Consider the following 15,190-nt stretch of genomic DNA (forward strand, 5'->3'; position numbering starts at 1 on the left):
TAGAGGTGGACGGTTCTGAGGAAGACCAAGGAGATCATTGAGGCTGAAGGAAGCGAGGGAGGGGAAGGGTTACAGGGAGAGACGTCTTAGAGCACTCATGGGAGTGGTGAAGATCGTGGAGGCCTTGCCAGGCAGGAAGGACTGGCTTTTTTCCTCTTAGTGAAACGGGAAGTCACTGAAGAGTGTCAGGCAGAGAAGTGATGTGACTTGACCTACGCTACTTATCTATTTTATCAATTTATTTATCAGTGTGGCTCATTCTATGGATGAAAACCCAAGACTATCATTATTTTCTGTTATTGCTCAAATTGGTCCAGCTCTTAGGAGCTCCTTCAGGTCGACTCCTGTGCTTTCAACAAGTCCCCATCTCTCTGAGCACTTCCTTGTTTTCTGGCACCTCATCTTGTATCTTCCCTGCACCATGAGCCACTTTTCAAGGAGCTCTGGTCCTTTTTATTGGAGAACACTGGTTAGAAACCAAGATCTGGGCACTAGATGTGCTCACTGCTACTAGAAGTCACTACTTCTAGGCCTTCACAGGGGACAGAGCTAGGAGATAAATGCAGCATACTAACACATGCATACACACATACCTATATTTCTGTATCTGTCCATATAAATACTAAAAACCTTAAGTTTATATTGATACCTCCATTCTAACACCACAAAGATCATTTTAGAACCTTGCTCACTCGACTGCAGCAGGCGTGTGCATGTACATGCAGGGTTTTTTTTGTCTTTAGCTTTACAGGTATCCAGTCAAGACACTATTTTTCAGTTGCTTAGTTTCTCCCCTACCCCTGTCATTGTGAACTTTGCTATCCCGTTTTAGGTTCCCCCATAGCCCAGATGGCTGTAGCTGCTTATTCAGGGATAGGTGAAACATTCTTATGGTTCTAAGAGTCAGAGCTATACAAAAAGATATATCTGAGAAGTGTCGCATCACATCCCTGCTACATGGATCCCACTCCTGTCTTCATTCCACCTGTTTCCCACCCACCTTTCAGAGACAGGTAACCAATCCCTCTACTTTTTGGTTTATTCTTCCTGTGTTTCTTTTCCACAAATGTGCATATGCGTGTATACTTTCTTACATCTCATTCCTTCCTACATAAAGTGCTGCACACCATAAGTGGTCTTTTGCACATTTTTATTCCACTTAAAAGTATATATTGGAAGCTATTTTGTATTAGTTCATAAAAATATTCCTCATAGTATTTTTACAGTTGCACAGTATTCCACTGTATGAACCATACCACGGTCTATTCAACCATTCTATTATGTGTGGTCAGAGGTTGTTTCCAATATTTTGCAAATTGAACAATGCTGTTAATGTTTTTGTATTATTGGAGGCATATTTTCAGGATAGAATCTCAGAAAGGTCAAAAGATAAGGGCATGTATAGTCTGTTAGGCATTTTGCCAAATTTCTCTCCAGAAGACATGTACCAATTTGCATTCCCACCAATGAGGCATAAGAGTGCCTATTTCCCCACAGCCTTATCAAAAATGGGTTCTTACAGTTCATTTTAGCCTTTGTTCATTGCCTTTCCTATAATGCTTTTCACTGTCGCAAAATATTCCAAAACTACTTCTAAAGTAGTTCATGGAAGAAACAGTTCTCACTGATCTATCACAGTCACGATCTGGCCATCTAAGTATGTTCAGACTGGAAATTATTTATCGTGCATTATACTGTTCGAAATTTGGTAATGTAAGCCTTTAAATGTAATGTCACATTTCCAAAACAAACACTCTTAACTTGACTAATCCTGAGGTGAGGGTTACTCATCCATATAAAGTAGGTAATTTTGATCATCTGAGTAAAGCAAATGTTATAATAATTGAATAATTAAATCTAAGTCCTTGTCTCAACAATACTTTTGAAATGTTTACCTATATTATATCTATTAAAGCCCGTATAATTTCTACGGTAAAAAATTCCACTTCTAATATTCCTTTGGAAGGCCTGTTTCACTTCTCCCAAATATACCTGTCAAAAACCAAAGGGAATTTGTAGGCAGCAAAGCAATTTCACTTCACAGGGTTTGTTGCCTTTATAGATGGAAGGTAAACGTTGCATTTATTTCTTGATTCAAAATCACACGAAAATCGCAGTGAAAGCTTTGAAAGATGGCAGTCTGTGTATATGATATTACTTTGGGATAGTGCCAAAAAGACAAACCGAACTGCCAACTTTACTGAAAAGAAATATTTTAATCAATTTTTAAAATAGCAAACAGAGCTAGCTCACACGGAGAACTAAAGATGTCAAATCGTGTCTCTCTTATTTTAAATCTTCATCAAAGAGTTTTGTCTTAAAGAGTAAGATGCGTAATTATAGTCAGTAATACCCATTTCTAAGAATTTTAATTTCTCATTTAAATGTAAAATATTTATTTTAAAGATCTGCATTTATTGCACAACTTAACATACTATATTCTAGTGGTCTGCACAAACTACTCTTGGATATAAATTAATAGTTTCCTATTTTAAGGGTTTTTACATTATAGTAATCATTTAATAAATCTTGGAAGTGAATCTTTATGTTGACACAGTAAATGTTATAAAGCTGTTGTTTAAATATGTGTTTCTTCTACTTACTTCTGTGCTCCCTGAGACAACAGCTCTGTCCACGTTCACTAACAACGGTTCTTCCATCTGGCACACCCTCAGTGACCATTCCACACAACGGTGATGAGCCCAACAAGTGCCTAAAATGGTTAAAGTGAAAAGAAGCAACTGAATAAACATTAAACGTATTAACGCTAATAAGTAAAGATGAAAATCCCCCAAATCAATTCAAATGTGTGAATACACAATGGCATGCGATATTTGTGATACCACTAAAGCAGCCCTCCTCGAAATGTATCATCTAGGAACTTGTTATAAATGCAAATATCAGACCACAACCAAGACCTACTGAATCTAAACCTCTTGCCATGGTGCCCAGAAATCAATGTGTCAACAAGCCCTCCAAGTGATTCTGATGCACACTGAATTAGTGATTATTTCTTCAACAGAGAAATTAGTTTCTAGTCATTTTATTTAACCGTTACTATATTTTATTTGGTGTGTTTACATAAAACATAAAGGAAAACTACTTAATACTTTGTTTCTGACAAATAAGCTATATATACACCTCTATTCCACTGCACCCCATACCAAGAGCCCACGTCAATCATCTGTAACAGCTCAGTCTTTAAACTCTCTCACAGAGCACTTGAACAATTACACGCAGTTCTTCACTCAAAACCCCAGGAGCACCAAATCGTGAGTATGGATTACTAACTATACTGCGCTACAGGACATTCACAGGGCTTAGATCTATTACCCTTCACCCCTACTTCAAGTAGACCCAGACTGCCATGTTCCCCAGGTTTTCATAGATCCCTTTAAAATTTCTCTCTCCGCAACTGTCAGATCTCCATGGCACTGCTGCCTACGCAAGTGTAAATGCAAATATTTATAAAAGCATCCAGCCCAGTGATGGCCCTGTGCAGATGCTAAACAAGTTAGGTAAACATAATTAGACAATTTATTTTACCTAAGCAGGTATACTTAACAATGACGTTTTTTACAATGTGATAATTATTTCTAGATGAACGGTATTTACTATTAAGTTGATAATTTGCTAAAGTGAAAATGCTTACAGAATCAAAAGGTAGTTATTATTGAAGACTGGCTCATACCTGTAGGGTCAAATAAGGCTTGGACATCAATGGCATCTGGAAGGCCAACCAGACTGAGTTCATCCCATAATTTACCAGCCTGATCATCGGAAGCAGTCTGCGTGCTTACACTGACACAAGGTACTATATTCTGCTGAGGAGACCGTTCCCTGGAAAATAAAATAGAACAAAACAGATGTGAAAGTGATAACAAGTAGAAAATTGTTTCCTTTTATAACGACTTAAATAAAATGCATTGCCAAATCAATTTTACTTAGGCATAAACTATCATAAAACAACTTTTAGAATATGTTGTTATTCATAGTATAGATATAAAACTGGATAGCTATATCATGTAAGCAACTAAAAAAAAAAAAAAGTCTCCAAATCCATAAGGAAGTGTTACAAATTACAGTTGCAGACCTATTTTGCCATTTTATATATATATTTTTTAACTGACACTCTAATAGTCTATTCAGGAACCATATTTTATCACATAAAATGAATATTCCCTTTGGCCTTACTTAAATGCTTAAAAAACAACTTGATCAAATCAGATATTTCTAATTTGCTATATGATCAGTGAGGACTACCACAACGGAGCTGGCAGTTAATTTTACGGACAGCAAGGTTACTTCCCAGGGGAAAAGAAAACCCACTAGAAGTGTGAAGAGGGAGGCAGTGGGAGTGAAATGTGAGCACTGGAGCTTTCTTACGGTCCCCTTGGCAATCTCGACAGCTGGCCTGTGGCATGATGCTGCAAGTATCCTCTGCTAAGACTTTACCTCACAAACCAGAAGTAAAAAGCAAAAACAAAATAGCTACTAGTGACCTGGGAATAAGGGAAAAAGTGTAACAGCAAAAAGTACAGTATAAACATGAACACTGAATAAGTGTTCACTGAATAACATATGGGAGATTTCAAATTTTGAAAGCCCTAAAACTTCATATATGAATTGAGATCAAGAAGTAAACAAAGACTACTATTGTGACTAATATTAAACGTGGGAAATCAGATGGCTGGCACTAAGACTTTAATCTTCTCCTGATATCATAGTATTTAACCTGATCATAATTCTGGATTAAATCACTATTGAATATAGATCATAACTCACTGCACTGCTGTATGCTGGATATATATCATGATTCCTATTAAGAGAAAATCAGCACAATGACCAGGGTACTAAACTTTTTTATACCTGGAATCATTGAAAGAAAAAAAGTATTAACATATTTCAATAAGTACATTTAAATATCAAACCATATAAAAAATAACCAGTATTTTTTATGTTCAGCAGTAGAAATGCACAGGCTCACTTTCTTTTTTTAAAGTTTACCATGCTATGCTAACTTCAAATTCTTGTTTTTATAAAATTTGCCCACAGTGAAATGAGAACAAACCTTCCTGTAAATATAATCTCCATTCCTACAAATACATCTTCATTACTAACTTGCTAATTTATTAGGAGGAAAAAAAAGACTAACAGTTCATCTATGAAGACGAATGCATTGTTTTAACATATTTTCTTTACACCAGTAATTTGATGGGGGGACAGGTATAAAAACCAATGGAATGACTAACCAGTCTATTACTAACCAGTTCCCAAGCAGCAGGTTAGTCAAATTTCACCTTAAGGTTTTACAACCAGTTTGTACGTACACAACATATCAGTAAGATGCTGACGTCAACCCTAAGGACGAGAGGAGCCCAGCTTCGGAAAGAACATCGAGAGAAGTTAGCTGAAATATTTACATACCCCCCAAATTTTAAGTCTAAAAAAAGAGACTATTTTAAAATCCTCCTTTTCAAATTAAAAAATTAACTAGCTGTTTATCTGGTTTATAACTCATTAGCAACATATTTTGCAAATGTTTAAAATCATTACCAAGCTAAAGTAACTGTTTATCCCTAAATGATTTCCAAATTTCAAAAACATGCTTTATTCCTAAGGTCCATTAACTGGCTTGTTATCATCACTTAATAACTTGTTAATAAACACTTAAGTGCATATAAAGACTTTCATTAAACCAAGGCTATTTTTACATAATTATTTTAGCTCATAAAGTTTTCACTAAAAATTAACTTAGCTTATAAAATAAATAAATAAATGAAGCCTAACTGTATTTCCCAGAACAGTTGTTTATTAATTGCCATTATTCAAGGCAGAACATGAGGATATAAGATATAACCTGGTCCAGTCCAGTAAATTTACTAATGACTGATGGACAAAAGTTTTCTGGACTTTTGATAGATCTTATTAGAAAGTGAGCTCCCAATTGATCATGAAAGGTAAAGCTAGCTATGGCCTTTAAAACACCAAAACTCTAAATACAATACTTCTAAATTTCCTTAAGCTGTTCCACTTTAAATTCTTTTAAAAGGGTTTTTCTTGTTATTGTTTCATTTCCTACTTCAGGTCTTCAAGGCATTGGCAGCAGTCCAAAAGAAGAAGCCAATCAAATAAGTACAACACAATGCCTTAGTACTTAACTTTGGATAAAAGCCAGATAAGCACTTGGATGATTACATCATCACCCTCAAGGGGCAGAGCTGGTTAGCCTTCCAAGCTAAATTAATTTTTACACTTTCTCATCAACCACAGAAACTTCTACTCCCTCAACTACCAGAGCCAAGTCCACATATTAAGATGGCCTTCAAACGAACCTACAACATATAAAAAAAATATTAACTCCAAAAGCAAACATATTAGACAAGAGTTTGGGGGAACTATAAGGTCCATGAATATAGACACACATATATAGTTATACAAATAGTAAATTCTTTTTTTTAAATTATAGTTGATTTACAATATTATATTAGTTTCAGGTGTACAACAGATGTAAATTCTTTCATTTAAAAAAAAGAGCATCTTCTTTGACTTTAGAAAGGGAACTCTCAGCACATGATTATTTAGAAGGAAAGAAAGTTAACACTGTATTGTAAGAGTTTACAGGACAGTTCAACATTCTCTGAACCATAAAAACAAATAAATAAATGACACATAGGTAAAACCACTTTGGTTTTGCTATTCTTTTATGTTATACTCTTACAAACTATTTAAAACTTATCTAGGAAAAGGAAAGAAAGATCTCATTGATTTTCTAAAATTTTCATTCCATATATAGATAAATTCCATGAATCCCCTCTAGGCTTCCTTATATTATGTTCTTTACAGTTTTCTTCTTTTTTGTTAATACACAACTAGCGCAAACTTTTTTTTAAATAAGAAATTAATTTTGAGAAAATGAGCATCTGCTGGGTTAATGGTGAGTCATAAGGCATCGTATGAATGTTGGAAACATAAAAAATTGTTCAGTAACAATCCTATTTGTATATTCATAAACATCGCAATGAAAATAAACTATATATAGTCTTACTGCGTGAGAACCACTTAAATTCAAAACTGCTTACTTTCTCTGTCCTCTTTGTTTTCGTGGTGTTGAGTTTTGTATTTTCTCACAAGTTCCACTGCTGTTGTCATCAACGTCCTTCTTGTTAGAAGGCTGGTTTTTCCATGGCAAAATAAATCCAGGCGTTACTCTGAATTGTTTTAAGTCTCCTTGTCCTAAGGAGCTTTTTTCACCACAGTAACAAAAAGCGCAGAGCTGTTCACTGGTAGAAATGAAAAGTACGGAAGACAGAGAGGAGAAGCAGTTTTATTTAACTATTTCAAGTTCCAGACAACTGCAGATACTTGTGCTTTAAAATTAAATATTATGTCTTTAGTGCAAGCTAAGCATTTAAATATATCTATACCGTAAGAACAATTAAGTTCAATAATAATTATACATTTGCAATTCTACTTTTCTACAGCACGATTTTTTTAAAGTAGTAAATATACCAAATCAAAAAATTATAGTTTGTGCTTAGAAAAACAATTTTCTTTTAAACCTGATTTTAAAATCTCGAAGTACTAAAAAGGAATAAAGAAAGTAAAAAATTAAGGTTGGGGAAGAAGGTACAGTTTAATGGCCACTCAATTATATCCCAGCTATGTAAAACAAGTGGTGACCAAGTTTTACTTAACTACTTGATGGAACATTCTTTATGCATAATATATATACCATACACACAGAGAGATATAAAAAAATAAATTTAAGTGGGTTAAGCAGTTGGTGATGAGGGACGGGGGAACGGACAGAAAGGGTTTAAGAGGAGTGGGAAAGGAATGAATAGCAAAACGGGATTTTTAGAGCAGTGAAACTACTTCATATGCTATATACTGCAGTTAATGGCAGATACATGACAATACACATTTATCAAAACTCACAGAACTATATGTAACACAAAGAATGAATGTAAACTATGAACTTTAATTAATAATAATGTATCAATACTGGTTTATCAGTTGTAACAAATGTATCACACTAATGAAAGATGCTAACCTTAGGGGAAACTGAGGCAGGGAAAGGTTGGGGAGGGGGAACTCTGTGTACCATCTGCTTAATTTTTCTGTAAACCTGAAGTTGTTCTAAACAATAAAATCTACAATTTTTTTAAAAAAAGAAACCATTTAAAAGGTTAAAGGACAAAAACCAATATATACTTATGGAATATATGCTTAATAAGGGATCTTAGAAAAAAACAGAATTAAAAGAACTGCTCCTCTTGGATATATCTTCTCTTCACAACACATTTATGGCTGCTGTACTCAAATCTTTCTTCTCAAGCATTAAAGTTCCCACCATCACCTCTGTAGTATCTACCTCAGGAACTTTCATAATGTCTTACATTAACAGGTGATGGAAATAATCTTTTCAGGTAATGTTTAACTCAAGTTAAATTCATATTGGACCGCTCTCAACTAATTACCTTTTGTTTATAAAAGTCACCTATTTTTTTTCCAATATTATGTATTTCAATTTCATGATAAACTGTGTTGTCCATTGATACTGACACATACATACACACACACACACACACGCACGCGCACACGATTAAATGTGGTCTACTTTCAGAAAAATAAAGTCAAATGGGGAAAAAATGTTTTTCTTCTTGCCTAAAGGATACTATCCACCAATATCCTTTGCCATTATCTTATTAATTTTTTAAATTTTCTTATTTATAATTTTCTCTAAGCTATTAAACTTACATTTCTTTCAGCATACCCTGTTTCTAGTTTGTTTCTTCCCCTAGAAACATTACTATGAGGAGCAACAATCAGATGGACAGCAACTATATGAACAACACTGATTAGGAAATGGAGAAATACTTTTAAAGTACTGACAAAAAATATCTTAACCTTCAATTTCATATCCAAAACCATAACTCAAATGTGAAAGTATAATAAAATTATTCCCAGGTTTCTATAAGACCTGAGAAATTTCACCACACAACAGACCCACAATGTAAATATTTTTAGAGAAATACTCAAATTATTAAAGAATTAGGAAATTTTACAAGGGACGTAGGAAATAAAGACTGTCAAATATCTCAGAGTAATTTATTGTTAACTTTAAAGGGTGGCACAAAGGAAATCCCTGGCTTCTGCTGTGGATGTAGTAGAAAGTTGCAAAGAACTCTGCTCCCACTGTCATGGCAAAAACTCGCCAGACAATCCACAAATTCACTTTTCTTGAACACATCAGATTACAAAAGTTGGAGAGCAAACAATTCACCTGCAGCTGAATGAAAGGCACTTCCAAGAAGAGAGGAGACACAAGCACTTGCTTAATCTGAGGAAGAGGCCACTCACTGGATGTCATCCAAGCAGGCTAAAGAATTCAGTGAAAATTTTATAAATTGCTAAAAGCCAAGTGTGTGGCGGTAGGAGAGTAAAGAACATCCAGGACCCGCAAACACAGGGGAATTCTAACCCATTCACGAGCTTGTCTCCATGCACCTCCCCCGGTGCTCGTGCCCACCACTCAGGCATGGAGAAGAGTCCTGAGAATGCACCAGTCATGGTAAAAGCCTGGGCAGGAGAACAGCAGAGACATGGGAAAGACACAAAGATCTTTCTCCTTCATCTTGCCTGCGAAAGAAAAGCCTCAGACTGGTAAAAGGAGAGCACAAGTCTCTGCCCTGCAATGGTCAAGACCAGCTGCAGATGGAGGAATGAATGGGGGAGGGGATGCACCTCCACCCTGGAAGAGGAGCAAGACGACGTCCTAGACCCAGACCATGACGGGACCCCCGAGACCTAGGCACACAGGGCGCACCTAAGAGTAAAGTTGAATCAGAACGATAAGAAACATCCTGCCAATCCACTCTACATCATTAGTGGTAATGCAAAATAGTATAGTCACACTGGAAAATACTTTGGCATTTTCCTTGAAAAATTACCTCTCTCTTAGGTATTTTTACCTAAGTGAAATAAAAACCCTATGTTCACACCAAAATCTGCAAGTGAATATTTATACCAATTTTATTCATAACTGTCCCAAACTGGAAACTACCCAAATATCCCTTAACTGGAAAATGATAAATTAAATGGGGTAGGGGGCTTCTCTGGTGGCGCAGTGGTTAAGAGTCCGCCTGCCAATGTAGGGGACATGGGTTCGAGCCCTGGTCCAGGAAGATTCACATGTTGTGGAGCAACTAAGCCCATGCGCCACAACTACTGAGCCTGTGCTCTAGAGCCCGCGAGCCACAACTACTGAGCCCACATGACACAACTACTGAAGCCTGCGTGCCTAGAGCCCGTGCCCCACAACAAGAGAAGCCACCGCAATGAGAAGCCCACACACCGCAACGAAGAGTAGCCCCCACTCTCCACAACCAGAGAAAGCCCGCACGCAGCAACGAAGACCCAATGCAGCCATAAATAAATAAATAAAATTTATTTAAAAAAAAAAAAATGCGGTAGGCACCTCCATAAAAGAGAATCCTACTCAGCAATAAAAAGGAAACAGCTACTGATATATGCGATGACATAAACAAATGTCAAATGAATTAAATATGCTAAGTTAAAAAGGCCAGAATCAAAAGGACACATACTTTACAATCCCACTCATACGATGTTACTGCAAAGGCAAAACTACAGGGTCAGAAAACAGGTAAGTGACTGCCTAGGGCAGAAGATGGGATCAGGAATGACAACAAAAAGGCATCAGGGAATTGTTTTAGTATGATGGAACTGTTCTTTATCTTGTTGTGGTACTGGTTATATGACAGTATACAATTGTCAAAACTCACTACATGGGTGAATTTTACAGTAATTTTACTGTATATACATATAAACCTGAATTTTTCAAAATATGAAAACTGTTAGGGGGCCAAGACAAAATAGGAAGTATATATTTAAATAACTAGAAAATGAAATGCTAGATGACAGATACAAAGAGATATGAAAATATGATAAATCATTATTCATATTGCTAAGACTAAGAAATCAATTAGAACTCTTAAGTTTGAAATTCTTTCAAAATTAAATTCAACAGGGTAAAGAAACATGAGTCTTAAGGAAAACCATCTCAAAAACAAAATATAATGTATAATCAATAGGAAAAAATTATCAATGCAATAAAAAGCAGGAAAAAAGGGAAAAAGTATTGCCTTCACAGGGCTCACATGACAGTAAGGGAGACAAACGAACTGTCGAGAAATAAAAAGTTCAACAAAGGAAAATAAAGCAGAAATAGAGGGTAAATGTGGTGGGGACTATGTTTTATTTATTTTTCATCCTACTCTTTTATTTTGAAAATTTTCAAACCTTCCCAAAGATGTAGAACATAGTAGGGATTTGAATGTTTTTGTTGTTTTTTTCTTGGTTGCATCCGGTCTTAGTTGCAGCAGGCGGGCTCCGTAATTGAAGAATGTGTGCTTCTTAGTTGTGGCAGGCAGGCTCCTTAGTTGTAGCTCGCCAGCTCCTCAGTTGTGGCATGTGAACTCTTAGTCGCAGCATGCATGTGGGATCTAGTTCCCTGACCAGGGATCAAACCCGGGCCCCCTGCACTGGGAGCACAGAGTCTTAACCACTGTACCACCAGGGAAGTCCCTGAAATTTTTAATATAATTTATATATTTAATTTAAATGTAAGAGACAGCCAAAAGAGAGTTTGGGAGAAACTTGATTTACATTTTAGAATGATCATTTTTGCAACTGTCCTAAGAACAACCTGGACTGGGGAAAGCAAAGAGAAGAAGTGGAGAGACCACTTAAAAGGCAACTACAGCCTCCTAAGGATAAGAGGACTTGGACTAAGATGCTAGGCAAGTTAAGAGAGTAAGGGCTTCCCTGGTGGCGCAGTGGTTGAGAGTCTGCCTGCCAATGCAGGGAACACGGGTTCGAGCTCTGGTCTGGGAAGATCCTACATGCCGCGGAGCAACTGGGCCCGTGAGCCACAACTACTGAGCCTGCGCGTCTGGAGCCTGTGTTCCACAACAAAAGAGGCCGCAATAGTGAGAGGCCCGCGCACCGCGATGAAGAGTGGCCCCCGCTTGCCGCAACTAGAGAGAGCCCTCGCACAGAAACGAAGACGCAACACAGCCAATAAATAAATAAATAATTAATTAATTAAAAGCTTAAAAATAAAAAAAGAGAGAGAGTAAGTACTTGTTTGGGATATCTTCTAAAGGTGGGCTACAAAATTTAGAATGTGAGGTATGAGAAAAGAAAGAAATCATGGATTAACTCAAAAGGTTTTGGCCTAAGCAACTGGGTGAATATTGGTATTATTTATTGAAATGAAGAAATCCTGGGGAGAAAATTTGGGACAGGCCTGGGGTCAGAATCAACAGTGGTTTTGGACATGTTATGGGTGCAGTGTCCAGTATACTTCCAAATGGAGATATCAAGCGGACAGATGGAGAGGAAAGTCTAGAGTTCAGAGGAAGGTCAGCCCTCAAAATATAAATGTGCGGTTTCATTAGCACACAGATAGGACCTAGCTACCGGACTATAAAAATAAAAGTAAACAGGCCGAGGACTTCGACCTGAGGACTCCAACATGATAGAGGTGGGGAGTCCCCACAGAATCCAGCAAGAGACGAAATGAGGAGGAAGACGTGACAAAAGCAAAAGGAAGGAAACATTTCAAGAAGATGGGGATATTCAACTGATGGATGGTTTCAGTTTTATTCATGTCTTCCAAGTTAAGATCTAAAAAATTACAAGACTTAAGCTGAATGATACACAGAGAAGTTATAACATCCTGTATTTCTCTTTTTAAAGAATGAAGAGAGGGTAAAGAACAAGAGTATAAACTTAAGTTTACAAGTAAATCAAAAATCCGTTCTTATGCTAAAAGTTTAGACTTTTTTCTTCTTCTAGGAATCGCATACTGGAAATATTCTGTCCTGGTCTGAGGAGAGCAGAGTGACACAGTAGACCACTGCTCTGTTCTACAGCCACCTAAGCCCACGGACGTGCTTCACTCCAGCTACGCGCAGAGCTATCAGCTCTAAAAGTCCACCCAGCTTTCTGTCCTAAGCCTGCGCTCTCTTAATTCCCTCTACAGTCAACTTGCTGCTCTTTTTCCTGTCACTAATCTCCAATCCAGCGGCATTCATTCTCTAACCTGATTTTGGCTTCTATACCAACAGAGACCAGGGAGGCTGCAGATTCCTCAGACACAGAACGCTGGAAGGCTGGGACTGGCCGCTTGCTGCGGTCCACTTCTGCTTCAGCATCCTCTTCTGCTGATTGCTCTTTGATTTCTGCTTAATAGTAAACAAGAGAATATAAAAAGTCATTCTGCATTATACCAATCTTTAGTGACTTTATCTATAAAGCACACATCGTAAAGGAAAAATAATGAAGCAACAAATGACAATACTTAACATAGGAAAAGCTTATATATATATAATTAATGGTACTGTTTATATTTATTCTCTATTATAAAATGATAATCATCAAAATAATGTAAAACAGGGCATACTTTTCCAAATTACAATTGACTCAAATCTTAATAATAACTGTTAAGAACCTTATTTTCAGGATTATAGCAGTTCCTCTACAGAACAATGTGACTCATGAAAAAGTTTCTTGGTAATTTATAAATTGAAATTATCATTAATTTAAAACAAGCATTACGGCCTCTATCAGCCATTCTAAAAGCTAAATGACTGAAAAGAACACACCTTGACTCCAGTGCCTTTTTCAATTATCCTCAAGACTCCAACCCCGAACACCTCACACATACTTTCTTAGGAGGCAACCTAACTGTTGAGAGGGTTTCCAAACACCATTACCCCTAATATCATTCCTCTCTTTAAATGAAACGACATACCCACCACCCTGTCTCTCACACTGTATTGTTAGACGTTAACAGGCACGATCCCTGCACTAGCGCTTCCCAATGCAATCCCACGCTCCTGGCTCCACCTTTCTTTTCTAACTGCAAGCTTACACATACTTTTCTGCACCACTACCCCCAAACCAACCAACCAACGAACCAACCAGAAAAGCTTATAGTCGTTGAAGCCCCTCCTGTCGTTTCTTCCTTTCACCACCACTGGACTTCCTGCAATGGGACTCGGGAGTGGCCGCCCTCCACCCCAGACCCTTCCTACAAGGCATCCATCCTCCAACCACGGCACTGTTCGCTCCACCTCCACTGGTGGCAAAAGAACTAATAAATAATCCCGGGCTACTCACAAGCCTTCAAACACTCCAGAAATTCATCTGGCACCAACGAGTACTCACTCCCTCCTTAGTGAAATGCTTTTCACCTCTTAAACACAGGGAGATATCATGGATTACTATGGGCTTTGGAGTCATGAGGACCAGTTCCACCAACTACAAACTAGGCAACTTTATGTAGAAGTCATCTCTCTCAGCTTCAATTTACTCCCCGTAAAATTAGAAAACTACCTATACTTCATGAGGCTGTTAACAAAGATTAAACGGTCTAATATCTGTCTCTTCAGCTGATTTAAGACCTCTAAATGTGAGTACAGCTCTCTACATGTTCTTTACGTGCTCATCTTTTGTGTGTGTGTGTGTGTGTTTTTAAATAAATTTATTTATTTATTTATTTTTGGCTGTGTTGGGTCTTCATTGCTGAGCGCAGGCTTTCTCTAGTTGTGGTAAGCGGGGGCTACTCTTCGTTGTGGTGCGGGGGCTTCTCACCACGGTGGCTTCTCTTGTTGCAGAGCACGGGCTCTAGGCACACGGGCTTCAGTAGTTGTGGCACACGAGCTCAGTAGCTGTGGCTCGCGGGCTTAGCTGCTCTGTGACACGTGGGATCTTCCTGGACCAGGGCTCGAGACAGGGTCCCCTGCATTGGCAGGCAGATTCTTAACCACTGTGCCACCAGGGAAGCTCAACTTACTGATTTTTTTTTTTTAATTTATTTATTTTTGGTTGTGCCGGGTTTTAGTTGCCGCAGGCGGGTTCCTTAGTTGCAGCATGTGAACTCTTAGGTGCGGCACGCGTGTGGGATCTAGTTCCCTGACCAGGGATCAAACCCGCGTCCCCTGCATTGGGAGGCGGATTCTTAACCACGGCACCACCAGGGAAGTCCCTGACTTACTGATTTTTAAGTCAACATCCCTAACCCTACCTCCTGTCCTGAGCTCCAGACCATACTTCAACTGCATACGAGGCACATCTAGCAGTTGAACACTCACTTTCA

At 37.7% G+C, this 15,190-nt stretch overlaps 1 protein-coding gene across 29 annotated transcripts in view; it reads right to left on the bottom strand.

The window, feature by feature from the left end:
• Positions 1-15,190, bottom strand: part of KMT2C (lysine methyltransferase 2C) — a 277,595-nt gene that overhangs the window by 157,498 nt on the left and 104,907 nt on the right. For 24 of the 29 annotated variants that reach the window (XR_014246661.1, XM_082398914.1, XM_082398913.1 and 21 more), the window contains 4 exons: positions 13,133-13,274; positions 7,083-7,283; positions 3,692-3,840; positions 2,604-2,713 (listed from right to left, as the gene is read on the bottom strand). Coding sequence is in view for 28 of the 29 variants with exons in the window: in XM_082398914.1 (XP_082255040.1) it covers positions 2,604-2,713; positions 3,692-3,840; positions 7,083-7,283; positions 13,133-13,274 (602 nt within the window). In the remaining variant the exon portion in view is untranslated. The remainder of the gene's footprint in view (positions 1-2,603; positions 2,714-3,691; positions 3,841-7,082; positions 7,284-13,132; positions 13,275-15,190) is intronic. The other 5 variants (XM_082398916.1, XM_082398915.1, XM_082398923.1 and 2 more) reach the window with 1 other exon arrangement.

The sequence above is a fragment of the Balaenoptera borealis genome (assembly GCF_965194805.1).
Source record: "Balaenoptera borealis genome assembly, chromosome: 7".
NCBI classification, from domain to species: domain Eukaryota; kingdom Metazoa; phylum Chordata; class Mammalia; order Artiodactyla; family Balaenopteridae; genus Balaenoptera; species Balaenoptera borealis.